General features: G+C 44.2%; 1 protein-coding gene across 6 annotated transcripts in view; it reads left to right on the forward strand.

Moving 5' to 3' along the window:
- The window catches only part of FGFR3 (fibroblast growth factor receptor 3), a 55534-nt gene that overhangs the window by 16587 nt on the left and 11461 nt on the right, over positions 1-27486 (forward strand). For 3 of the 6 annotated variants that reach the window (XM_068188468.1, XM_068188469.1, XM_068188471.1), the window contains exons 3-8: positions 4712-4975; positions 9306-9359; positions 15257-15426; positions 20115-20238; positions 20659-20849; positions 24126-24276. In XM_068188468.1, the coding sequence (XP_068044569.1) occupies positions 4712-4975; positions 9306-9359; positions 15257-15426; positions 20115-20238; positions 20659-20849; positions 24126-24276 (954 nt within the window). Of the gene's footprint in view, positions 1-4711; positions 4976-9305; positions 9360-15256; positions 15427-20114; positions 20239-20658; positions 20850-24125; positions 24277-25379; positions 25525-27486 lie in introns of all 6 variants that reach the window. The other 3 variants (XM_068188470.1, XM_068188472.1, XM_068188474.1) reach the window with 1 other exon arrangement.

The raw sequence follows: 27486 nt of genomic DNA on the forward strand, positions 1-27486 counted from the left end.
CACTGCTGCCTTGATCTTACCTGCCCTGAGAAGGCAGGTTCCTGGGGAAACTGGTGATCCCACAATCTTATCATGCCCAGCTGTCACAGGGGCTGCAGTGCTGCCCAGGACTGGTTTGGAGGTTTTCAATATTCCCCCAGGCTCTCTCTGCCTCTCTGGGAGGAGACAGAGGGAATGGGGATGTGGGTTCTGTTCATGGCATGGTTCCTATGGGGAGGTGACACTGAGGCCACTTGTCACTTTTCCTGGCTACTTTTTAGATCTTGATGGGTCTTAAATGAACAATATTTGGCAAGGAAAGTGTTTTATTTCCCTTCTGGGACGTTTGATTTTCCCAGTGCAGAAGTCCCAAGGTGAGGTAGGGAAGTGACTCCATCCCAAGAACAGACACACAGGTGTTGTGAAAAACACCTAATAGTATTCACTGGGTGAATAATACTCTGTTAACACAGGTAGGACACTTAGTTAGAATAGACCAGGCCTAAATCTACAGGACACAGTGCTGGTCTCAGTCTAGAGATAGTGTACATGATCTTTGCCACCATGGCTGTGTTCATCCCCCTGAACCTAGAGATTCTCATACACCTCCAGCAATTATTCACCAGCTTGCTGGCTGGGGCCATGATCCCCCGGGAATGGGATAACAAACTCAACAGGAGAAAGCTCTGGCATGGCTGTTGCTCTGTGATCCTATAATGTATCCTGTCATGGTGGATTTAGTGCAATAAAATACATAGAACAAGAAACTATTCAAATTAACCTGATGAGAGAAATGCGTGGAGCACTGCTGTCTCTGTGCTTGTTAAAATGCCAGATACAGCTTGTTCACCTTGAAAAGGGAAAAATATGATCTACTTAGAGCTGAGTCTTAGTCCATTCCAGCCCTGGGCTGTGAAGAAATGCTGGAAAGCCTCTCGGGGTTGACGGCGTTCTGGGTGGGGTGAGGAATCTCTTGCTGGTCGTACTGAAAGTCGTGTGCCTCAAGTGCTCTGTGGGGGAGTCCCAGTGTAGTTTGAGCTGTGTGTGGGTGTTCCCCTGCTGCAGGATGCCCACTGAAGGAAAAAGGATGATGGTGATGTGGGATGCATGTACCCCACCAGAGCAGTTCTTCAGGAGACTCCTGAACACTTTGGTCTTTGAAAAAGTAGGGTTGTGGGAAGTTATTCCAGGGGAAAAAAATCAAAGGTGAAGAGAAAGAAATTTTCTGGAGCCAGAACTTGGCACAATGTGAGGTGACATGGGACCATGGGGCTCCCTCACCCCTAGCTGTGAGCCTTTGCTGCCCAGGAGCAGTCCTCAGCAGCATCTGGAAATAGTCCCTGACACCCAGGAGGGCATCAGGCAGGATTGAGGTTGGCTTGGATTTTTTGGGGGCCATAAGCAATCCGGGAGTAGCCCACCACTCTCCACCTCTCCCTCATCCTTTCATGCCTGAATAATAAATAACTTGGGAGCTGCATGCATTAAACCCAAAATAAAACATTTCCAGGCTCAGCCAGAAACAAGTATTGATGTCTGAGAGGAGCAGACAGCTGATGGAAATACTGACACACTTAAGTACTTGGAGCTATGAGCCACACAGAAAGTGAATTATTGCTGGGATGAGCCAAGCAGCTACAGAGATGAAGTATCTTATCCTTATAAGTGAATACATACAAAAGCATTTCAGCGTTGCTGGGCCAACTGCTCCTCGTTGTGGAAGGTGTTTCCAGCCAGTTGCTGCCTTTTTGCTCCTCTGAACAGTTGAAAAATTGTCTCTTTCTGTGAAGTGTGTTTGCTGCGAGCAGTGATGATGCTGCAAGTGCTGATCTTCATCAGATGCATCTCTTGGTGATTCTCAAGTCATTACTGCTTTGGCTAAACTAATAATTTGTTGAGTTTTAGTCATACCTTGGGAGCCCACAACCCAGATTGCCTCTTTCTCTCAAAGAGCCCGTTAAAGCTGCAAATGTGTCAATCCCTGCTCTGCTGGTAAATGTCAGAGTGGACTCCTGTAATCCCTACATGGGTTATCTCCCTGGTAATTTAAATTTGTGTGTCATGGTTTAATCCCATCTGGGAGCTCAGCCCCACACTGCAGCTTGCTTACCCCATCTTGGAGGATGGAGGAAGAATTGGAAGAGTAAAAGTGAGAAAACCACCCATAAGAGTAGTGATAAAGACAATGTAATAAGAGAAGCAAGGGCTGTACACAGAAGCAAAGCAGAACAAGGACATAGTTCTCCACTTCCCCAGGGCAGGTGTTCAGCCATCCACAGGACAGCTGAGCCCCCTCATATGGTGACTGAGAAACACAAATACCACCACTCCAAACAATCCCCCTTCCTCCTTCTTCCCCCAGCTTTATTGCTGAGCATGATGTCGTATGGTCTGGAATATCCCTTGGGGTCAGGTGGGCTCAGCTGTCCTGGCTGTGTCCCCTGCCATTTTTTTTTGTAGCTGGAGAGTTGGCTTCAGAGGGGGCAACTTCATGTCTCCTTCATGTCTTGGTATCTCTGGTTGAAAAGGTGTTGGAAACACCAGGCACATTGCACTGGAAGGCAGGAAGGAGGTGCTGGACTCTGGTCACCCTGTGAGAGATGTGAGCTTTGATTCCCTGCTTTGAACTCCTGCTGTTTTAAGCATGAAAATGAGACTGTCTCTGCTTTCAGGTTTATCTTTGTACTTGAAAGCTATATAAGGAATGAGAGTAAAAGTCACAGTTGGCAAAGTGCTTAAAAGCATTTGTGTGCCCATTTAAATACTATGTGGAGATCTACAGTTTGGGTCCTATTTATTTTTTTAAGCTATAAGTATAGAAGCAAAAGTTTGGAAAACAGTTAACAGAATTAACAGATTAAGACCATTAGTAGTGTTCTCCTTTTAATTCACTGCTGCATCTACCCTGAGATTATTCCCAGTCAGTATGAATGAAGTCTCTAGAACCAAACTTTGCATCACAACATCTGCTGCAGACCTACTGGGGAGACTGAGGGTAGAGATGCCAAAATAAAGTTGTCAGAAACAAGAGGTGTTGCTTCATTCCAGAGAAGAAGCTTGAGACCCCAGTCCATTTGCTGAGTCTTACTTTCCTCTTCATTCCAGCATTCCTTCTATACATTTTATAAAAATTCTTTGCTGCTTTGTCAGTAACCCAGGTTCATTATGGTTTTTTGAAAAAGAGTTATTTCCTTTTAAATGACTAACCAGTACAGTTTGGCCTGTGCTTAGTCTGGGCTTGTTCCTGTTCAGTAGGTTTATAATACAAAAGCCAAAATATACAAGGCTTGATCGTTTGGCAAACAGCTTTGGTAGAACTGTGTTTTGTGTGGAGGGGTTGTACAGTTGTGTGGGGTTTGTTTTCCAGTAGATTAAATTAGCAAGAGGTTCCATCAGTTAGACCAGTATTCAGTCTTGGAAGTGCAAAGCTGTCCACAGGGCATTTTAATTTGAAGCCAAAGTTGGCACCAGTGAAAAAATCCTCATATTCTAGAAGAATGAAGAAAAAACTTGAACATTTAAATCAGAATATTTCTTGACCATATTTTCCCCAGAGATATATCCCATTTGGGAAGAGACCATGGGTGAACACTCAAATGTAGCAATGAGTGCTGGTCTGATAGCAAGGAGATTCTGCATGGAGCTAAATATTCTTTTTTTATTTACTAAAAGTACATGATTTCAGGGAACAATTTTATTAAAAGGGAAAGAAACCCTACACCCCAAACCTTTGACTGCATGAACACCACAACATTCTGGCCAAACCATAAAATATTTGGGTTGGAATTGCTGCTGTGGTATGAGGAGAGGTTCTTTGTAATGCCAATGAGTGTGGGCTTTGCCTCCTGCGAGACAATACCTCCCATGAAATACCACCTTTTCAGGCTCCCAGAATCCTTCCTTTCTACCTTGCAAGGCTATTGACTGCAACATTTTAATATTTTAAATCTTTACATTTATACAAGAATAAAAACCCACATGACAAGAGGAGAAAAGCAATAAGTTTTTCTCTTATAGCCTGCTCCAGCTCTTTCACCTCAAGGCAAAAGAGCAGCCTGGAGCCAATGCTACATCCTCAGGTATTTGAAGCTGCTCTACTTGCACTGGTTTCACAGTGAAGTCATAATCTGTGAAGATGTCTTTGGTTCTGCACTTTTGTTGCACACAGAATAACTTCAGTAGGAAGCTAGTGATGGTTTCATTTCTTTTAGCTTTTATCTTCTGTCCAGCCTTCCACCTGTTTTCTTCAGCCTACAGACGTTGCCTTTGGGTCGCTCAGAGTCACATAAGAAATTTGGTTTATCCCCAGTTCTGCTCCTTTCTGTCCTTGCTGGGTCTCGTAGGGTTTGTGGACAGACTCACAGCAATAAACAAAAGGAGGTTTGGAGACTGAGCTGTGAACGTGCCAGCACACACTTATTTCTGCCAGATCACCCCCTCACCTGCAGCACTGGGTGTTGCAATGACCCTTCTAGAGGTCTGTGCTGTTTGTTGTGATGCACCTGGTGGGGCGGACGTGTTCTGGTTGCTACAGGGTCAAAGCCATCCTTGTAGATCAGCCAGAGACCTGACTGTCTTTGCACAGCTACCTGCCTGTGGCAGGCAAGGGGAAGGTGTGGGCACATGGAAGCATCAGTCAAGCAAATACAAGATATGTTTCTTTTTCAAACACTCCTTCTATCTCTGACACCTGCTCTTATTTATTCATCTCTATTTCTTTCTCCCTTTGCAGAATACTTGAGGAGCGAGACCGCCTTTCTGGAAGAGTTGGTGTTTGGAAATGGAGATACCATTGAACTTTCCTGCAACACCCAAGGCTCTTCTGTGTCTGTTTTCTGGTTTAAAGATGGTATTGGAATTGCACCTACCAACAGAACTCATATTGGACAAAAACTGTTGAAGATAATCAATGTGTCATATGATGACTCGGGGCTGTACAGTTGCAAGCCAAGGCATTCCAACGAGGTCCTGGGAAACTTTACAGTCAGAGTTACAGGTATGTGCAGAAATACAGCTGTTTCAGTGATTTTCTGTTCTTTTTTTCTTTTTCTAAAAAATTTTTGCCCTTTCACATGTTCAGCACAACTGGTGGTTTGTGGTGTTTGTCTGTCCTTGGAAGGTCTGTACCTCTCTGGTAACTCCTGGCAGTGATTAGACTGGCAAAGCAAACCAATTGAAGAATGTTGTGTGTCCATACCAAATGTTGAACCTTGATGTTAATACTGAGAGAGACTTAGAAAGGGTGCTGGTCAGCTTGAACCTCAAATCCCCCTTAACACTCAAATAGATGCAATGCTACATGTGGCTTTGAAGTTTTTTGTGAGTGAACAAAATGTGGCTGACAGGGGTTGAATGATGTTTTCCATGTTATGTGACAAATCAGTGGCAAAATTGCACGTAAGAGCTGGAAGTTCCTGAAGACTGTTGTAGCTGGTAAATCTCTGCCCTCCATCACAGTTATCACAAATTGCTAGCTTGTTTTAGAGGTAGCTTATCTGCAAACTGTGTATATCCAAACTATGTGCTTTGTTAAAGTTACTTACTGGGATTCAGACATTGCAAGCAAGTGCTGTGTTAGCAAAGCGCATGCTGTCATTTGCTTGGCCATATTTTTTGTGATGAGGACAATAGAACAGAACAGCTACAAGCTGTCCTAGCTTGGATCCCTAAACACAGAGTGCCAGAAAAATCTGTTGTTTCCAGATAGCTAACCACCAACACAAAGGTCATTTTCATGATTTCAGGCTGGTGCCTTGGTAGGTGGATACTCATCACTGTGAGCAGATAAAAACTCCCCTGATCACAGGTTAAAAGCCTTAATTTTCAGGAGAATTAGCCCCTTGGGGATCTCAGGTTTTGAAAACTTTCATTTGCTCTTAAACTATTGGAGCTTTTTCGAGAATCCTTGAATAGCAGGTTCCTTTCTCCAAAGTTCCTCAAAAAGTAAGAGTCTCTGTGTGAAAACCAAACACAGAGATGTTTGTAATTGTGAATCACATCCACTCCATAGAGAGCTTTCTTGTGCAATAGGATTTTGTGTGAGAGAAATCCCATCATGAGAATAAAAGCTCGTTTCACCGAGCCTTCAGCAACATCTGCTTTTTATTGAGCTTTACTGGAGATTGCTGTGAATGCTTCAAGGTCATATCAATTAAATGGTTAAAGAAGTATTTGGCCCTTGAAAGGCTTTCTTTAACTAGGTACGATTATTGGAACTATCCAGCAAACTGCAGGTTGTTAGAAATGTTACTCTCTCTTTTTTTCCTAAGTGACATGAAAATGCTTTTGAGTTCAAGGGGCAGCAGGGAGGCAGGAGAGGGCAGCTGGTTACATGCTCAAATGAAACAGCTGCCAGCCCCAAAAGTTTGTAAAGTGAGAAATTGTTTTTAATAGTGGAAGGACTGATAATCCACTGCTTTTAAAAAGTTAAAGCCCCTGTATTTTCCTCTTCACTAATAATAGCTAATAACAGCTTAAGAACTAGCGAGTAACCTGAACCTGCTTTCTGACAACATTATGAGTCTTTGATTCTATTAGCCTACTGTCATTACCACCAAAGTGCTGGTAATGTGGGAGCCTCCTTTATAGCTGTCAGCAGCACTTCTTTTAAACTTTGAAGCCCTGCTTTATGTGGCAATAGGGGTGCCTCTCATATACTCAGATATTTCTTCATAATTAGTATTGATTGCTCAGCGTGGCACTGCAGAGATGAGATTGTGATTGGAGATTTGTGGTTTGTGTCCTCAATTCTTAAAGGTAATGCCAGCAATTAGTTCAGGTGTCTGGTCAGGTGTTCATGTGGATATCTGATGTTTGGGGCTGGAGTTGTTTTCTACATTAAACTGGTTTAAAGCTGTACTGACACTGGAATTGCTCTGATCTCTGTTCTTAAGTGAGCAAGACTAGGCTAGGTGTGCTTGGAATAGCTGATCCACATGTAATTTCCATTTTGAGAGATCCTTCCATGTCTTAGGGGCATATCAGGATTTTCCTACATAGAGCCATGAGGTTTGAGTCTGCAACAAGCTGACTGTTCTGCAGTGACTCTGACTGTGCACAGGGGATGTTTGATGCTGGAAGCAGAGCAGCTAGATGCTGGAGCTGGCATTCAGGGGCTGAGAACCAGGCTGATGAATAGCAGGATTTGATCTCTTTAAAATTCCTCCCTTGACAGACAAGGGCTGGAGTGTTTTGCTAGTTTACAAAAAGAAACATACTGTCCCCTTAAAACCTGAACACTTGGAAAGGATCGTGTAGAGGCAGCGTGCCCAAACTGATATCCAGCCCTGTTGGCAGAAACTCCATTTCTGCAACCACTTCATGCACAGAACAGCCTTTGGATTTAGTGGCTGAGCAGCACCCCTGTGATGAACACGACCTGCAGGCTGGTACCAGCAAACAGAGCTTTCAAAATACCCAAGGCCAAGCATTACAAAACAGGTGACTGAACAAATTAAGTCCCTTTTCATTCATAATTAAAACACTTTTGAGCAGTTCTTGCCAATACTTCAACAATTTCTGCTAAGGATCACTGTTTTAGTAAATTATAAACAAATAGCTTATACGTTTTAGTCAACTTTTTGAAAAGGTGATGTTTTAGTAACTTGAATAGGACAATAGCTAAGAATATGGGATATTTGGTCTTAAAATCTAAGCTGCACTTCTCATCTTAAAAGCAGAGTCAAAGACTTCCCTCAACCTTGTGAAAATGTTTTTGAATTAGTTTAAAAATTGATTCTATTCCTCTGGTCATGATGGATCCATTGGAAAGTAGAAGTTAACTATAATCATGTGTTAATATATGGGTAACCAAATCTGAGAGCAGAGCTGAGAAGGTGCTGATTTCTCCGTCAGTGCTGGTGGGGGTTTGGCTCAGTTTCTGCCTTCGCCAGGACGTGAGTAAACCTGCTGGATCAGCCAGAACACCTAAACATCCACTTCACTTTCAGCAAGCCCCATGGCATTTCCCTAGTTCTGCTGCCAGCAGGACCTCAACTGTGGATTTGCAGTTGGATACATGCTTGAAGTCGTCCTTGAGGCTTTGCCAAGGAGAAGGTGCAAAGCATGATGAACCCCTGCAGTCTAAGGCGGGGAGATGTTTCCTGTGTTGCTTCTGTGCATGGCGAAAATGCCTGGGAGGCCCTTCCAGATTCTGCAGGGAAGAACTATTTGTTGTTACCTTTCCTTCTTTTTCCCTCCTTTTATCCCCTCCCCACCTTTTCCTTTTTCCATTTTTACCTCCACTGGTAAAAAGTTTTCCAGTGCATCTTGCAATGAAAGATGTTCTGCCTGGCTTGATCTAAAGCAGCTCTTTACGTTTCTGACCACATGTTGAACACTCATAATGTTTCCTGTTTTCTTGTGTTTAAGGCCAAGTTCTCTTACCACTGTCTCAGAACATAAAGGCTGCTGGTTTGTTAGCATTTTGCCTTTATTTCAAAGAAAAATACCTGGAAATTATGTAATATCAGTGATGCTAAATCTTCCAGATGCTGAACTGTACTAAACTAAACTGTGTAAACTAAATCAAACACTAAGCTGCTATTTGATTATGGCATTTACATTTACAGTAGTCACTTGATGGGGGGAAGAGGGACTGAGCCTTCATTGTGGACAGCTTGGAGAAGGTGAAATGTTAGACCACATGAAAAGAAGCAGTTCAGAATGTTTTGGAGAGATACAGATGGAAAATTCCCACCTGCTAACCTGTATTTAGTTACAGCCTTGAGGTGTCTCTGTGGGAGGAGTATAACTAAAGGGAACTGGTTCATGGAATAGCCATCAAAATGTTGATAGGGAGAGGTTTGATTGCAAGGAGTTCAAAAGTTTTGGTCTTAGTGTTTGAACAAGGAGCTAATGGAGGGAGGTGTGGTAGGAGGATATTGAGTTAAAAGAAAAATGCAAGGGAAGTGAATTAGAAATGCTGACCTGTAGTTTTGAGACATGGTAAAATAAAAAGTCTTCAGAGTGAATGCTAGAGGGAAGAAAAAAAAGAAGCAGTCAGAGACTTGTTCTGCAAAAATAAATTTTCCGGTTTAGAATTTCTTTTGTATTTATGAGGAAGAGAACATTTCACACAGGGAGAAGTATTTGACATTGGACCACGTTTTCAGAGCACTGACAGACTCTTGACACCTCTCTCCCCGTGGAGAAAGCTCCTGTCCAGTTGTGCCTGGCCCAGCATCATCAGAGGGGTGGGCTGGTGGAGCTGCAGGGAAGGGGGAGCCACCACTTGGATGTCCCTTGCTGGACCAACAGCCTCATCCAGCACGGTGTCCCCACGTGCCCTCCTCTTTCTGCTTCACTTCTTTCTTGTCTCTTTCCAGATTCCCCTTCGTCAGGTGATGATGAGGATGACGATGATGAGTCAGAAGATACAGGTAATTTATTTTTCTGGGATACAAAGGCCTTTTTTTTGCAGAAGCTGTGGCTCCCAAGCAGTGCAGCTCATCTGGGTGTTCACGCAGTTGCACAGCAGCTCGCTCTTAGTGTTGAAATCAGTGACCTTAGGATGGAACCATGATGAATTTTATCTAAAAATTTAGAAACAGCTGCCAGAGTGGTATTGCTGCTGTGGAATCCTACAGCAGCAGTACTGTATTTTGAAGACTTGATGCTGAGATTCTGAATAGATGTGTAGTTACAAATTCCCCTTGCATGTAAATCCAGACAAGCCCACTTACTCTATATATATATATATATATATATATATATTTTTTTTTTTTTTTTTTTTTTTTTTTACTGAACTGATGTCACACCAATTTTATACCATTTCAAACCTTGTCTGCTTTACTTTTAACTATTCTGATTCTGGTCCTTACCAGCATCTTGACAGGGGTCAGAGTAGAAAACATAAACTAGCCAAGGGCCAAATTTACTGATGCTATAAGTGAGAGCAACGTCTTTGGCCTTACTGGCTTTTTCTTTCACTCCTGTGAGGAAGGGTGTCCCAGGACAGTGCTTGGTGCTTTCACAGTGAATCCCTTTCAGTCCCAGTGCTGCTTTCTTTAAGTGCAATAGCATTAATCAGGATCATTACAGGCTTCAGAGGTGTTGGTGTTGTGTTTTATTCTGCTCTTTATACTTCTGCAGAGTGAGCTGCCCATGTGGATGTATTTTTAATAAATAAATGCCTTGCGTTTGAACTCCCAATCAGCCATGTACACTGGCAGAAGTTCAACATGACTGGAAAATCTCTCCTGCCCATAACATTGCACATGCAATGTGGACTCTTTCAAATAGGTCTGCCACTGCAATAAGTTAATACTGTTGTGTGTGCACTGTGTGGACAGTAATGGTGAGTTACAGTGCCAGGAGACCCAGCAGCAGCAGTTAGTGGTTTTCTGATAGCTTCTAATTAGGGGCCAGATCCTGCCAGGTGACAGGCACCTTTGCAGAGGTGCTCAGGGCTCCTGGTACCTGCTGAAGAATGGTACAGACATAGGGATAGTCTGTTTTGGTAAGGATTTTTTCCTGCTGCAGAGCAGCTTCTGATGAGCACAACTGATTGTTCTGTACAGTTTTTAATGTGGTTTATAGAGAACTCAATCTCTTAGCAACAGGTATCACAAAACATCAGCTGGCTTATGGTACAGAAAGACGTTCTTCTTCACTGAAAAGAAAAACACATTTCACCACATGTATTTATAGCCTGTTTTCTGGGTCTTCTTGACTTTGAGGCTGTCTCTGGTTTTAGACCTGAAGGTAATGGCTGTCTTTGCTTAAAGGTCTTATTATAAAAAGTTGGATTCCCTTCTGCTTTAAAAATGGTTGATTAGCCTAATGTGTCAGTGCGCGGCATTTCATGGCATGGGTGTGCTTTGTGTTGCTTTCTTTGATGTCAGATCCTCCACTTAACCCTCAGAGGTCTCCTGAGTCTGGGGAGCTGTGTTGTTAACCCTGGTACCACCAATGTCAGGACATCCCACCAGGAGCAGGGGCTGAAGGACCATCCCAGGCAGGCTCACACGGTGTAGCCAGTGCCATGTTCTGTGGAAAGCCCAAAGACCCAAGTCCTCTATCTCCTGGGGCAAAAATGTGCCCTACTGATGGGGTGTATGAGCCCCTGCTCAGGCATCAGACACAGCTGTGGTGAGTAGTTAGAGGAGGAAAGGCAATAAATGCTTTCATGGAAGAGAAAAATACCACAGTCTCATAGGATGGCTAGGGTTGGAAGTGACCTTAAAGGTATCTATTCAGTGTAACTGGTAGTGTTTCATATTTGAGGGGAGGCAGTCCATCCCGGACTGGCTCACTGTGTGTTGCCACATTGCATATCACTGAATAAAATCCTTTTGTCCTGGCCCCTTGTGATGATAAGTTACTTTTCTGGCTTGTGTTACTCAACAGAGTTTCTCATCCTCACATAGTGGAGAGTTGAGAAAGCTGATTCCAACAGCATCATGAGTTTGAAGCCAATCTTGTTAATTTTAAGGGTTGGAAATACCAAATTCCATGTGGAGTGCCCTACTTTGCTCACTCTCAGCTTCCTCTCTGAAGGGCAGTGCAGAAACAGGGCGTCCCCTAGGGATGGGCAGCAGAAAAGAGCAAGGAGAAACTTCTACAGCTTGAAATCAGCTCATTTGTAGCAGCCTTTTCGCAAGCCGGGATCCGCCTTTGCAGAAAGAGGCTTTCTAATACCTCTGTTCTCTACAGCTGTTTTTCCTGGCCCCGAAACAAAAACAGAGCTCCCTTTTCACACACTGCGCTTCTGCCCCAGCGCTCCCTACCCCTCTTGTATCTGTTTGTTTGGAGCCCCCGCTGCGCAGCCCCAGCACCGTCAAAGAGCCCCCATAATCTCCAATTAAATCTGGCTCTGTCCTCGGAGGCATCAGCTGGGGAAATTACACAATTAAGGGTGATTCTGTCTGCCACAGAATTTGGTGGCAGCTCCTAATTGCTAAATGAGTGCTTGGCTGTATTAATTATTCCGAGTATTGCTCTCAGTTTTTTTTTTAATTGGTCATTCCAGTTGGATGGGTGGCCGGTGTCTTTGACGAACAAAATGGACTGTCAGGCTTAGTGTTCGATGATGGGAAAGGGCTGGTGATAATGTTTGGGGGTACCTTTTTTTTTTTTCACACCTGCACATGCAAAACCATTACTAGTAATTAATTTATAGAGAGCTAGTCTAGAAAATTTTCCTGTCTTTCATCCTTCCTCTTTTCCCGCTCCCAACTCTCTGGAGCTTTGCAAGCTTTGCTTGAAAAGAAGAGTTAGCAACGTTTTCAGGCCCTTAAAAAGTGGTAATGAAAGGACTCAGAGGGCAGAGCAAAGCAAAAGCAGGGATGTTTTGTTTGCTGCTCCTGCAAGTGGGAACAAAGGCACTGTTTTCAATGTGTAGACGCTTTTTTCCAGTTCCAGTTTGACTTGAGAGCAATGCCCTGTTTGAGTCTTGGCACAATAATCCAGGGGTGCCCAGCCCTGGCAAGCCCTGAATCTTATAGAAGAGCACCCAAATGAGGGAAAGCACTCAGGGAAGAAGTCGTGTCTAATTGCAGCAGGCAGGAGTGAATCCTGCCTTTGCTCCATATGGAGAATATCCCCAGCTGGAAATTTTCCTGGGCTCCTTCTTGCTGCTCTCAGATGTGTGATAGCAAAATCCCCCTTGGCTTCAGTGACAACATTTGCAGCCAGTGGGTTGATGGATCTCCTGTGAGGTTCAGACTCATCTTTTTGAATGAAAAAAATGTGATAAAATGTCACCATGCAGCACATGCAGATGTCGTGTAAAAGGGAAGAGCCCCAAAAAGCAAAAGGAGGAGCCTGGCCCTGATGAGGTGACCATGTGATGTAATTACACCTCAGTGCCTAGATGCTTGTCACCAACAACATAAAATGGGATTTCTTGTGGGCAGATAGGTTAATCAAACAACAAGGCAGGTTATTTGGCTGCCCTCTGTGGCGGTGGCAAAAGGGGACTTTTCCATCCGTGCCTGGCCTTTGCCACGCCTCTCCCCTGTAGCCCCCAGAAAATCAAGGTGCACTGTCAAAAGGAAGCATTTGGCCAGAAAATGGCCCAGTCTTCAGAAACCATGGACCAGCATGGGTTTCTGGGGCCCTCTCCTCTCCAGCCTTCCCAGCACCACCCCAGGTGTCCTCTGCATTCACTCCCCTGTTGCTGCCTGGGGATTTGCCCAGTCTGCTTGGTTTCTGCCCTTCCTTCATGCTATAACAGCATCATCCTTTTACCATCAAGACCTGTTCCTTGGGCGGTTGCACCCTCTCTTCTAACATTTTTTGGAATATTCCCCATTTTTGTGCAGTTCTGCCGTCTGGAACGGTAGATGGCTGCTTGATGTCCAATTTTAGCTCACTTTATCATGTAGTACTTCAGGCCTTCTAGACGTGCTGTATGTTCACAGGAAAGTTTGTAGCTGGGATTTTCCAGGACCACGGGAATTGCGGGGATTCCTCCTTTTGCTGTTGTTTGTGCCAGCCATAATCCTGCTGGATCCTGGCAAGAAAAGGGCCTTAAGCAGTTTCGTTATTTGAAAAATAAGGCGTACGCGGGATGTGTGAGCGCAGATCCCTCTGATACGTGGGGCTGACTCTGATAAGCATCACGTTGTGCAAGGCAGGCTGAGGGCAGATGCAAACCCTCAGTACTGGATTTCCCCCCCTGAGATGGTGTTACGTCCAGCCATCCCACTGCAGAGGTGGGAAAGCAGATGGGACATGAGGTGTGCCCAGCGGGGCTGTCTCTAGCACATGGAGGGGCATCCTGGATGCAGCTCCTGGCATCCAGTTCCTCATGGACTTTGCAAGGTGGAGGAAACATGGGGAGAGTGTTGGCAGGTGCTAAAAACCAATGGGTGCATGGATTGCCTTGGCTGAGATGTATGAGCTTTCCTGCAATATCCTTGGAGCTGGAATGCAGCAGGGAGCCTGCATGGGGGACCCTGGGGACTTACACCAAGGTGGGGTCAATCACTGACTTAGTGGAGTTGTAATGGGATGGGTATCATGCAGCCAAATGCATCAGGGATAAGGAGTGCTGGAGAAAGGGAGCAGCTCCCATGCATCTCAAAGGGATGCAGCAAGAGGGAAAACTTGGTACACGCTTGTCATTAAGAAGGGGATTACAGGGGCTTCAGAGTAGCGCTGAGATGGGGCTGTGATGCTGGCTGCTGTTTCTGAGCATTGTCACCACTGCAGGAGAGGCCAGCAGCAAGGCTGTCCCAAGTGTTGGTGGCCATCGTGTTCTCCTGGGCAGTTCTTGGAGGACCAGTGCCTTCAGTTTGTCTTGGCCAGAAGCACACACACCTCTGCAATAGGTGCTCCATGTCTGTGAGTTTTTCCCACCCAGCTGGAGGAGATGCCATTTACAGTCCTTGCCTCCTTTTTGCTATTTTGCAGCCCAGACACTGCCTGCCCCCATCTCCATTTGCCCTTGGTGTGGAGCACAGATATGGGGGGCTTGATGTGGCCCTGGTATGGCAGTGGAAACATAGCATGTGCAGCTCTGCAGTGTTGCCTTAAGCAGAAATGAAAGCTTGGGAGGCTTTTTTTAAAACTTTTTCTTCCTTCCCAGTATAATGAGTTTGCTGCTGCTGCTGCCTTAATTTGGAGTTAATATGTAATGTTTGTAACACAGCCAAGGAACGTAGCTGTACTTGAGGCAGATTATAAAAAGTATCTCATGCTAACACTGGTGTTCTAAAATTTATCCCTGTTCAAAGGTAACATGAATCTTTAAAACTAAAATCACTTGTACTTAAAGAACATAAACACGATAAACCAGTTTGGCAGTGGCGCGTTTTCTTCTTTCCTTCCCTTAGGGAGGCTACACTACATTTGTACTCACTGAGAGGAGCATTTTCCACTGCACTCAGCTCATACATTTTCTCTGCTCCTTTGCTGGCCCATCAACATTCTTTTACAGTTCTAACATCTTTCTGCTGTTTATGCTTCTTGGCTACTAATGTCCCAAAGGTACATCTGTGTCTTTTTACACATTGAGGCCAGATTCTCATCCTGATCTGGGATAACTCTACTTGTTGATTTAAAAGGAGCCACTTTAGATTTATACTGGCATTACCAAGACAAGAACTTGGTCATGAACCTTTCATCACAAAACTGAAATGCAAACACCCTCTCTATGTCTATGAGAGTCATTTAGCTGGAAAGCATTTCTGTGTCATTTATCTTAATGGCAGCAGGTAGCAATTTAGCTGTCAATCTGCACATGCCAAAGACTCTTCAAATGCATCTGTTCACCAGCTGATATCATCTGCTGCAGAGAGGGGCCTGTTCAGCTTGGTTTTTCCTTTCTCAGGTGTCCCCTTCTGGACCCGGCCAGATAAGATGGAGAAGAAGCTGCTGGCAGTTCCCGCCGCCAACACCGTTCGCTTCCGATGTCCGGCGGGTGGAAACCCAACTCCTTCCATCTACTGGCTGAAAAACGGCAAGGAGTTCAAAGGGGAGCACAGGATTGGGGGCATTAAGGTAAGGTCTTGGTTTGGATCTCAATTTTTTATTATTTCTGCCGACTAGGAAATTGCATTGTGCAGTGATTAACATGGGTGGTTTTAAGAGTACTGTGTAGAAATTAAGGTGGTTCTAGCTCTCTTAGGAATTGCTTGGCACCAAAAGTGTTAAAAAGGACTGCTGTCCTTTGGGATCAAAGGCTAATTCTCTCTGAGTTTGTCTATAGTGGTCATTCAGGGAGTAGGTAAAAACGGGGCTGGGTTTATGGTTGCATTGTGAACAGGCATGAAAAAGCAGGAGCAGAAACTTCTGTCCTAATTTCTGGAGATGAGCCCAGGGCATTGAGATGTGTTGGACCAAGCCATAGCTATTCCCAGCTCTCAAAGAAAACCTATTCAGTGTCCTGTGAAGGTATAGGAAATCCCTCACCAAGGACCTGGATCATCATGCTGGTAGTCATTAACATTCTTGTGGTATAAATCACTGACCCTTGGTCAAGTGTTGGATTCCCTTGTAGCCAGAGTAATAGCATCTGCTCCTTGGCTGCTTTCTTCTTCCTGCTTCCTTTCTACCATGAGGTGTTCTGGAAAATGGTCTGGCTCATGTTTACAGATAGAGCTCAGGGACACAAAACTCCACTGCAGTCAAATTATTTAATTAGCCAGAAGTCTCTGTGCTACTTTATATGATGAATTATGGCAGGATTTTAAAAGGAAAATCAGCATTTCTCACCTTCTGCTGCTGCTGTTATTACTTTGTCCCCTTGAGGTCACAGTCAGACTCTTTTTTCTGGTTTTATTTGCGGGCAATAAAACTGCTGCAGCTAATTATAACAAAATCATCATAGCAGGAAGGACTCTTGAGCAGCAACTTCTGCCTGCAGTCTGCCAGCCCTGACATATTCCTGGACTCTGCTGCTAAGGAGAGAAGGTGCCTTGTAGGAAGGCACCTTCATCAGAACTCGGAATAGCTGTGTGCTGATGCCTGCCACATCCGTAGTGTTTTGAAAGGAGACTGGGCATGCAAAGCGTGCCATGCTCCAGAAACCAGAGAAGGATTCAAAAAAAAGTCTCCCCTCCCCACAGTTTTGGGCTGTTTCTTTCCTGTTAGCTCAGACCTGTTTCTGAAAGAGCCTTTTGTGATGGCTTCAGTGAAGCTTTTAAAGCTCCTTCCTCAGTCCTGTCCCTGCTCCAGTCTGGATGAGGCTGAGAACACGCTCAGGTTTGGATCTTCTGAAAAGCCATGGAGCGTAAAGAAGTGGAGAGGCAACTCCTGAGGGTAAACTGCTCTTCAGCAGATGACGTTCACAAAGCACAAGCATCTTTTACTAATTGCAGGCTGTAGGGATCATCCTGAAGTGTTTTCAGGCTTGCATGCACCATTCCAACGGCTTTTTACTAAACTGTGTCACATCAGCTGCACTAAATTATGCCTGCAGAAAAAAAAAAAATCTAAAGCTGAAAGCAATTCCCCTCCCCACTTTCCAGTAGTTTTAATCTGTCTTTGAGTTTAAATTGACACGTTTCATGCTCTGAAACACGGCAGTGAGTCTTTGGCATCGCTGTGCTTTGCTTCTCTGGGGGCACCTTCAAGCAACAAGTCAATGCTTAAAAGAGCTATTGAAGGCAATATCAGGACAATTACAGGAAGATTGGTTTAAGCTCTCTGTCTAGGTGTAGTTCTTTGTCCCATTCTTGATATAAAGACATCTTTCTCTGTAATTTTCCTTTCTTTATTTCCTTGCTTTTGGTCATGAGCCACACTTAGATATAAGTAATCTAGTGTAAATCTCATCCAGTATAAATATACTGATAGATATCAGCTGAGATTTGAACCGGAAAAGGGGATTGAAAACTTGTTCAGTATCTCATGTATTTAAGATTTAAATTCCCGGTTACAACTTAACTTCGTAACAGGATTAGGCAGCTTGAAAAGAATGGGCAAGATCCAGATCTGGCAGGGTTTGGTTGGCTTGCTTCATCTCGAGATCTGGTCTTAACCCAGAAATCCTGGAGTCGGGAATGTTCTCATTTGTTTTCAGTGTGTGAAAGGGTTTTAATGTTGATTGTGAGAAGTCTGTTACCAGCAAATGAAAGCTGGCCACTCTTCCACATCTGCCCCTTGCACATGGCATTTAGACCCATGTGACCGCCCAGTGTAAAGCCTGCAAGAGAGAAGGGTGAGTGTTGAAAACATGATAGGCAGGCTAACCTGGTTTTGTTACAGTTCATCCTTAACTGGTAAAGGAAAGAAATTCATATGACTTATCATATGAAATTTCCCAAAGAGCATTAATGGTTAAATCCGTGTTGGAATCTCTTAATATTGTAAGCCTGTGTGTGTTAAATGACCCTGGAAGGGAAGACTGAGGGGGAGGGGAGATGGAGGATTATCCCTTCCCCAGACCATTGCACTGACTTGCATACCAGTCTGGCAAACACGAGGTTCCAAGTGTGTCTGCAAATGTTTGTTTCACAAGGAGCCAAGAATGACAACACCAAATAAACCAGAGGGATTTCCAGTATCTCACCCACTTGATTAATGCCTGCACTAAGTCACTTCATGTTTCTTGTGTTTTATCGAGTGTAGTGACTATCCTAACATGAGAACTGCTATCTGTTGCCAAAGGTTTTCAAAACTAAAAATGTCTTCCTAGGTTTCCAATCAAGTTATGCCCCATTAGTCTGTGTTCCCAGGTTCTTCTCTATTCAGAGTACAAAGTTCCCATCATAAACCTGACAGAGAAGTTTTTGAAAGTGTCATAAAAGTGTCTTTGAAAGTGCATCCTTTGTAAAACACCTAATTTGGACCTGGTTTTAGAATATAGGTCAGACTAGAGACTCATCCATGTGTCTGGAGCCCCGTTTCCTTGGAGCAGCTCCTGGGGGTTCCAGATGCAAGCGTTTTGCAGTGCTGAAAAGCGGATTTAAAGAAGCCTTTAGACACAACTATGAGACAAGCCAGTATGGAAATGAGCCACTGAGCAGCCACAAATTTGCACTGAAACTTCCGTGGCAGCCTAGAGTGTTCAGCTGTGGGCTCGGGGTCCAGGCTCTCTGTTGTCAGATCTTCTCTTACTCTGTAATTGCCACAAGGCTACAGAGATGCTGCAAGGGGGATGCTGTTTTACAAAACGTGAGATGTTGGTTCTGCTCCTTCACTGACCTCCTCCATTTGTGCTGTCCTGGGTGGGCAGAGGTGCAGTCAGAGCTGACCAGACATCTTCCACAGCTGAGATGTCTGTACCAAATGTTTGGTCACAGCCTCCTGTTACCCATACTCTAAAATGAAAAGAAATGCCATATTCAGCATTCTCTGAAAAATGGGGTGCTCAGCAGTGCTATTTTCAGGGCTGCAGAGGTCTACAAATTGTTAAAATTACATTTGCTTGCTTATCTTGCAAGTAAGCTGTCTAGTCCTATGGTTTTAAACCTGCTCTTCGCAAAGTTCTGGCTTTGATTGCAGCTTGGCCCTCTTACGGAACGCATGTGGATGCAATTTATGTGTAGCAAAAGAGGTTAAATTACTTCATATTTGAGTTCACCTGCTGCAGCAAGAGATCTCCAGGAGCAATTACACCCTTGTTTTTTCCATCAGCCCTTGACATTCTATAGTGTAGCATTATTGTAAATCTCCTACTTCTGTGTCCTTGGGGTCACCTTCAAAATGTTTAATAAAATGTTCTGCTTTGGGTGGCAGAAGGCATCAAATTAATATCCAGAGATTTGAAGACCTTTCATATGCTCTGCACCCTGAAGTCATCTTTGTTACTGTTGGTTGCTTTCTGTATTAATTCAAGATTTGCTTTCCATATCCATTATTTCCTTCATAATCACTAGAAACAAGCATTCTAGCTGAGATCACAGGGCAGCAGGTCAGGGTGGAGACATGGGTTATGCTTTCCCTTCTGCTACTAAACCACCATCAGCTCTGGACATGAGCCACATCCAGAAAACCAACTAGTATAAAACTCAGTGCCAAAATAGAAGGGCTGGCCAAGCATCCTAGGGACTAGATTTGAGGCGGGACATGTTTGCTCCTGTCTTTTAGAGGGAATTTAGGGGACTAACTCAGTTGGAGAAACATGTTTCTGTTCAGACAAACGCCATAACCTATTGCCTCCATAGTGCAGACATTTTAAAATATAGATCAGAATATGAAAAAGTATAAAATACATAAAATATAGATCCTATGGGATGCCTGCTGAAGTCATTATTCTAGTGAGAGGTGCCACATTCAGTTGTCAGCTGACTTTGTTATTGTGATTATTGTGGAAACATAGAAATCCCCATTGAAATCTCAATGTGTTCCATTGTGTTGCATCATTTTTGCCTTGGTCTTAATGCCTTTTCTCATTAAGACTTTACAGAATTCACAGAATGACTAGGTTGGAAGAGATCTTAAAGATCATTGAGTCCAATCCATGCCCTAACACCTCAACTAAACCATGCCATTGAGTGCCATATCCAGTCTTTTTTTAAACACATCCAGGGATGGTGACTCCACCACCTCCCTGGGCAGACCATTCCAGATCTTTGACTCTTTCTGTGGAATACTTCTTCCTTTTCCTTTAATTACCCTTGTAAACGGGTCCTTGTGATGTTCAGGCTTCCTCTGGGGTCCAGGTGTGTGGAAGCTCAGTGATGGTTCATTGAAAGGTCTGGTGATGATGGTGCTTGACCACGAGCTTGATTGATTTCTTCTAGTTGCGACACCAGCAGTGGAGCCTGGTGATGGAGAGCGTTGTGCCGTCAGATCGAGGGAATTACACGTGCGTCGTGGAGAACAAGTACGGCAACATTAGGCACACGTACCAGCTTGATGTGCTAGGTGAGATTCCACTGTTTTCCCTCAACAGCTGATCTGTGGTGATGTGGAATAGGATATGGGGAGCAGGAGCTTGGTTTCTTTCCCGAAGTGTTGGATCGTGTGTCTTCTAAAACCAACAACAAGCTTCTTTTTGGCCAACAATTTGGGCTCACATCTGTGATCAGTAAATTACTTAGTGGGTCTGCAGAGGGCCTAAAGAAGGAGTGGGAGGGCTGAAATGCCCCCTCCCTTCCCAGGTGGTCATTCCCCATCTGGCTTGAGAAGCCCTGGGTAGAGCTGTGATCAGGACACCCATGGGGGAAAACCCTAATTTGTACCCCTTCCCCTGAAAAGCCAGGAGATGAATGTTTCAGAGGAGAATACTTGCTGGGGAAAAATAAGACAAGTAAATTAGGATTTCTCCTCTTTTCTGTTTTTCAGAAAGGTCACCCCACCGACCAATCCTGCAAGCAGGACTCCCTGCCAACCAGACTGTGGTGGTAGGGAGCAATGTGGAATTTCACTGCAAGGTCTACAGCGATGCCCAGCCTCACATCCAGTGGCTGAAACACGTGGAAGTCAATGGCAGCAAATATGGACCCGATGGAACCCCGTATGTCACAGTGCTGAAGGTTGGTACATGCTCCTCCTTCTCACCCTCAGGGCAGTCCTTCTGTAAGTCTGCCCAGTAGATTACTCTTCTTTTTGGAGGGGATGCAGCAAAAATGTCCTGAAATCAATGTTCCAAACTCTTCTGTTTGCCGGAGATAACACTACTACTGTGGTGGCACAGATAAGCGAAGTTGTAAGAGCTGAGGCAATTGTGAGAAATGCAGCATAATGAAAGAGCTGTCAGATTGCATTTGACCTAAAATTGTAAAAATACCCTTTTTTTTTACAGCTTCAATGGAGGTATTTTCAGGGTTTATTAAATTAAATGTCTCCCAACTAAAACACATTCTTTCTTTTCCAAGTAAGCACATTGCAGCGTGCACATACCAAGTAATGCTGAACTACCAGCACTTGAGAGCCAACATAATCTTGTTCCAGTCACTAAATTTGTGAACGTTGCTGTTATCAGTGTTCAGAAAAGCCTTGTTTTCTTTATTGAACAAAAAGTATATAGTAAGACTACTTTGCTAAAATGCTTTCTTGAAAGGCAGCTTTCAGATTACAGCCATAAAAAAGCCAGGCGATTTGGTTCCCTCAACCAATGTAAATATAAAAGCAGGGAATAGGGAGTGAGGAGCACATTGCACTTCTAAAATACTTTAAAAAATAGTTAAAGCATCATGTGGTGGTGTTTATTAAAATATATAGGGCCAAATGGAGTTTTTCTGGCTCTGCAGTTGGTGCTGAAAACAGATTGTGTCTCTGCAGCTTCAAGCTGAGGCTGTCCTGTGTGCGGACATTCCCTGTGCACATCCTGCTGCACACACCCTTCTTCTCTTTGTATGAAGTTTAAAAAAAAACAACCACCACTTATCAGACAGTATCTACAAAACTGTAATGCAGCCAAATACATTATAATAAAAGCCAGAGACCCTGGAAATAATTACACAGATTGAAATAACAGATTGGTTGGAAGAAATGGTTGGAGACAGTTCTTCGGGACTGGCAACATGTGCTTCTCGCGAGCTTAGAAAACTTTTTATTTCTCGCCACCTCTCCAAATGTGTTTGAATTATGCATATTTGAATTTCCCCCTGGTTTCACAGCCCAGCACCAAGCTCTGAATAGCTGGTTGTGTCACATGCCATCTCATATAGTCTCCGAGCTCCGTGTGTGGTCCCCGTGGGATAAAGTGCTACCTTTTGGAAGTTTGCAAAGCGGCTGTGAACAGTGCCTTGTGTCACAAGCACAAGCCCCCATTTTGCCGTGGCAAAGAACATATAAATAGTCCGTATAAATAGTGTTTTAAAATTAAGTTGGAGCGGCACTGGGGTGGGTAGGTAATTAGAATTGCCAAATACCTTCTCTTCTGTGGACGGCAAAGGCTCCGCATTCCTCGAAGGGGAGCACAGGCAGGCGTTTAAAAGCACAAGTTTTGTTTGGTTTTATGTTTTTTGGCTGAATAGGACCAGCACACGTCTATTTGCTACTTCTGGTTAATCAGGAATGCTTTGAATTGTATTAATGCCGGCATCAGCGCTGGGGCACGGAGCATTTCCATTTTGGGATGCATCTTTTGTGCACCAGTACTGGGCCTCCACTGAGCTGTGTCAGGCCCAGCTTTGGAGGGATTTTTTTTCTTTTCCTTTTTAAATGTGGTGTGCTTGTTTTTTATATGTAAAGATCTGATAAAATGATCTTGCTGTCATCTCAGGGCTGCTTTGTTGGCATTATGGACCTGTTTCCCTCATGCCGTGCAGTGCTGCTGCCTTGTCCCAGCATCCTGGCAGGAGCAGGGTGTTGTTTGTTTGTTAACAGCCCCCCAGCCCACAGAACTGCTCTCTCCTGCCCCATGCTGTGCTGCCTGCAGGGAGATAAGGCTTTTTTATCAACCTGCCCTTCCCTCCTGCTTTCAGGAGATTTTGTGGGTGTAGGAGCTGCTGTAGGGCAGTTAAAGTATGGGGAATATCCCAGTCTCCATTGCAGCAAGGGAGTCAGAGAGGTGCCCAGCATGTGAAATTCCAGCCCCTGTACATCTAAAAGGGAGGGTGAGGGGGTGTCAAACCCCACCCAAGTCCAGATGGATAAGTTGAATGCTGTACTTTGAAACCATTTTTTAAACAGCCTGACAAAACCAAGGCATCACCTGCATCAGTTCCTGAAAGCCTGAGCTAATTTGTGATCAAAGAAAACCCCTTTTTCTTTGCAGAAGAGCACTAAATGCATTCCAGTTACAGAAGGGGGCTGGCAACACTGTGCCCAAGCTTTGTCAAAAGCTAAATAGTACATTCTGCATTGAAACATGCCTGGTTTAATTAAAAACAAGGCAGCAACAGCAGGCAGGCACGTTTCCCCACTAGTCAGGGCAGACAGACTTGCACGTAAGCCTTGGAGATGAGCTCAGGTCGAACCTGGTGGTGTTTGTCATCAGACATGGACACTGGGGCTCTTCTCTGGTGCCTCCTCTGGGTTCAGTTCCTAATAACCTATCAGAGCTGGCTGCCTCAATGATTTTAATGAGCTGCAAGTCATATTGGCAGGATCAGGCTTGGAAATGAAAGGCATCAAGGCTGGGCTGGAGAGTGTAAGACCAAAACAGAGAAGACATTTGCTTTATTTTCATTTCCAGAACTAAAGCTTCTTCTGAGGCCACTTAAAACAGTTATGCATTTTCAGCCAAAATAAAAACAACTGTTTAGTGTTTAGGGAAAAAGCTGATGTGCTGTTGTGGCAGCATAGAAGAAGAGAAATAAACCCATTGGTTAAAAGTTTGAAGTTTGTTTGATTTATATACACCACTTTATTTAGTAAAGAAGAGGCTCCTATAAGCAGTGGAAAAAATTACAGCTAATTTCTGAAAGGCAAAGTCAGCAGCGAGTTTCAGACCGCCACTGCTTATATTTTGTTTCCAAATTCTATTTTGGAATCTGATAATTGAAACAGTATTTGCTGAGCCGGGTTGCAAACACAAATCTCTGCTTAAGCCCTTTCTCTGGTGCTCCTGTCTGCGGAGTTATTAAGAAACTATAGAGCCTTTGACTGCTGTCAGATGGAGAAGGGGCAAACTGGTCTGTTTTAAAAAAGAAATCACATGTGTGAAGGGAAGGGAGCTCACCTGCTCGTGGTTTGGGAGCCAAAGGCCAACTTCTTTTCACACCCAGGTGCTGGGTTAGGTGTCTCACCACAGGGTGAGCGGGGGATGTCAGCACAGCGTGCACAGTCAATCCTAGCTGATGTAGGTGCGATGGAGCTATTGTTTGGTTTACTGAAGTTCAGGTTTCTGTCTATTCCTGCAGTCTTGGATCAGTAAAAACGCTGAAGCCGATGCTAACCTAAATCTGTTCAATGTGACAGAACAAGATGAAGGAGAATATCTGTGTAGAGCCAACAATTTCGTAGGCATAGCCGAAAAGCCATTTTGGCTCCACATTCGCAAACCAAAACCAGGTAAACCACAGACTCTGTCCCAAGGCCCTGGCAACTGCAAGAATGAGCTATAACATTTTTAAGAATCCAGTGATTAAAATTACTCTTCATTTTGTATTATACCCTGCCAACTGACGCTGAATGGCTTTATCTTATTTTCTTGCTAATTTTTTTTTACAAGACTGTAATGCCTATACAGCAATTGCCATGGAAAAATTCCCACAATAAAATGACTGTCAAATTTTGCTATCAACTCTTCATACTTTTTTCCTTTTCTTTCCTTTCCTTACAATTGAGTGCTGATAACAGAATTGCATGTTAATGACCTGTGACATTCCAAGCTCTGGAAAACCAAACTGTTTTGTGTTTTTCACCTACAAAACTGAATTAATCAATTCTGTCTCTTGGAGAAGTAATGGAGAAATAAATATCAACATTGGCTCATTCAAATAAACATGTTAGCTAGAGAGGAAAACCAATCTCATAGGCTCTGGGGTTTGACTCCAGCCTAGGTTTGACTGCTGTATTAGTCAGTGCACTGCAGGAAAGTTCCTTAAAGGCACCCTCTGGTTATCAGCCAGATTCTACTGCAGTGTCAAGGTCTGTGTAATCAATATATGGCTTTGAGATGCCCACTGAAGAAAGTCTAAAAAATTCTAGAATTCTTTATTTTCAGTGAACTCATGAACCATAATGTTTGTATATTCCTCTGATCAGCACTTGAATCTTTCCCCACTACATCTCCCCTCCTTTCCCCTTTCTTTCTGTCTGTCCTCATTTCCCCACCTCTCTTTCCCCACCCCTGTACTCACCTCACTAACCCAAAGTCAGTCATATTGTGGGGGCAATTTTTCATTTGGATGCTTTTGCTTGCATGCTTCTTTAGTGGGACAGAGTAAGAACCTGGTGAAGGGAACTTTTTTTTTTTTTGCTTTTGACGACAGGTTGCAGAGGGGAATGAATAAATAAATGTGGAAGATGGGCCATTGGAAAATAAAAAAATAAAAAAAAAAACACCTTAATCTGCTTTTGAAATTTGCCTGTGGTGTCCTCACACTTGCTGGGAATGTGGCTTATTCTCTGTTTTCCCTCTTTCTATATGTGTGTGTTTTTTTTCCCCGTAGACGGCAGGTGTTAACACAACGGATAAGGAGCTAGAGATTCTGTACTTGCGAAATGTTACTTTTGAGGATGCTGGGGAATATACTTGTCTCGCAGGGAATTCTATTGGGTTCTCACATCACTCTGCTTGGCTGACGGTGCTACCAGGTATTTCCTTCTGTGCTGGCCTCTCCTTCCCTCTCCAGGATGCCTCAATGTTTTGCTTTGGAAATGCCAAGTTCCCGGAGGCCACCCCTTGATTGGAGCAGGGGTGTTTTCCAGGGAGGCCTCTTCTCTGGGATTTGCTGCAGACCCCTGTTGCATACTTGCAGCTGGCTCTTTTTTCATTGCATCTCAAAATTTAAATGATTGCAGCAATGATACAGTAAAACACACAGAATCTTTTTTTTTTTTTTTGTCTAATAACAGGGAGGTATTCACAGCCTCTTTGTTAGGACTGTTAAGTGCCAAAATAAGGAGCTTTGTCTTCTTACACTGACAGTGGGTGAAGAAAACCTCCCCATCAGATGATTCAGGGCACCTAAATTGGACATGAACTGTGGATCATCTTAGGAAGGATCCTTTCTCTCTGACTTCATATCTTAACCTAAAATTAGATGCATAAGTGTCTGGTGTGAGTACACCCTTCCCTGCCTGTAGCATTATTTCCACTTCACGGATGAGCAGGCCAAGATAGCGATCTCAAACAGAAGGTCAAGGAGAGTCATCTGCAGGCAGAGCACAGGAGTCCTGGCTCCCAGGGGCATTGCATGCTGCCTGCTCCAGCTGGGATCGATGAAAGCTGCAGTGGGCTTGAAACCCGAGGCCAGAGTGACCTCAATTTTGTGGTCCTTTCATGTGCAAAGCTCTTATTGACAATGAAGCCAGCACAGAATGTGCAGCAGAGAGGTCTGTTCTGCAAAAGGGGGAATGAGGCTGTGTTGCCCCATCACCTGCTGAATCTGTCTCTGGCTGCAGGGCAGGCTTGAGCATGGTCCAGGGAAGTACCAGCAATTCTCATATTGAACCTCATATGTGCTGTGCCTTGCATTCAGTGCAGAAGCAAACCTACAGTACGTTCAATACACTTTTACACCCAAAATCCTAAAGAGCCCACTTTGATTCATCCAGTCATAGACCTCATTTGGGTCCATCTCACAACACATCCATCTCAGGATGTGTTTAGGAACCGGAAACTTTGGCATTTCTAATCTTGACTTTATCTGTGCGGGTGATTTGGATATAATCACTTTTACTGGGGCTTAAGAAGGTCTCCTCCATGCCCAACCCTGCTGCCAGTGGGATCTGCTGATCTTTCCTGTTTTATTTGCCAGCTCTTTAATAGCTGATCTGATCCTGTTTCTGTTTCTGACATCCACTGGATGAGAAAGCATTTCCTTTGGTTAGAAGACTAATGTCTCTGTTATTTTCAGAATATCACGATATTGTCTCATCCGACTCATACTCTGCTTTTACAGTTTATGAATTCACACCTCTTAATTAAGCAAAAAATAAGCAGGAGAAAACTGACCATAAATCAAAAAGTAGAACTTTATTTTGAAGTCAAATGCAGTGACGGACAGCTGTCTGTGCAGCAGCAGGCCCCCAAAGAGAGGAGTGCAGGATACAGCCCATCTGGGGAACTTCAGCTTGCAATGCCCTGTCCATGCTACAGGAGGAGAGACAGGGAGCAGAGGGCAAGGCAGCTGCAGTACTGACCACAGTGCCTGATCCCAGGAGATCTGGTACTCCTGTCTTGTGGGAGGAGATGGCCATTGCCAGGATCAGGCCCTTCATAGCTGGCACACAGGCTGGAGCAGCCCTCAATGTCACCAACAACCCTTTCTCCATGTCCTCCTGGGCTCTGCCCCCAAATACTTGAAACAGAGCCTGCTGCTGCCAGGGAAAGGCTCCTGCTGCTTGCTGAAGGGTCTGCTCAGCAATGGACACAACCCATTACTGAGCTAACCACACCAGCATGACTTCATTATAAAGCTTCCCACTGCTGACTGTCCCTCTGATGCCAGCACACCTTTAGGGGACAGAAAATCAGTCCCACCATGGCTCCTTCCTCTGGTCGACATGCCTGTCCTGAAAAGAACAAGGGAGAAAACACAGCTGACCATTGCT

The sequence above is a fragment of the Anomalospiza imberbis genome, chromosome 4, assembly GCF_031753505.1.
Source record: "Anomalospiza imberbis isolate Cuckoo-Finch-1a 21T00152 chromosome 4, ASM3175350v1, whole genome shotgun sequence".
NCBI classification, from domain to species: domain Eukaryota; kingdom Metazoa; phylum Chordata; class Aves; order Passeriformes; family Viduidae; genus Anomalospiza; species Anomalospiza imberbis.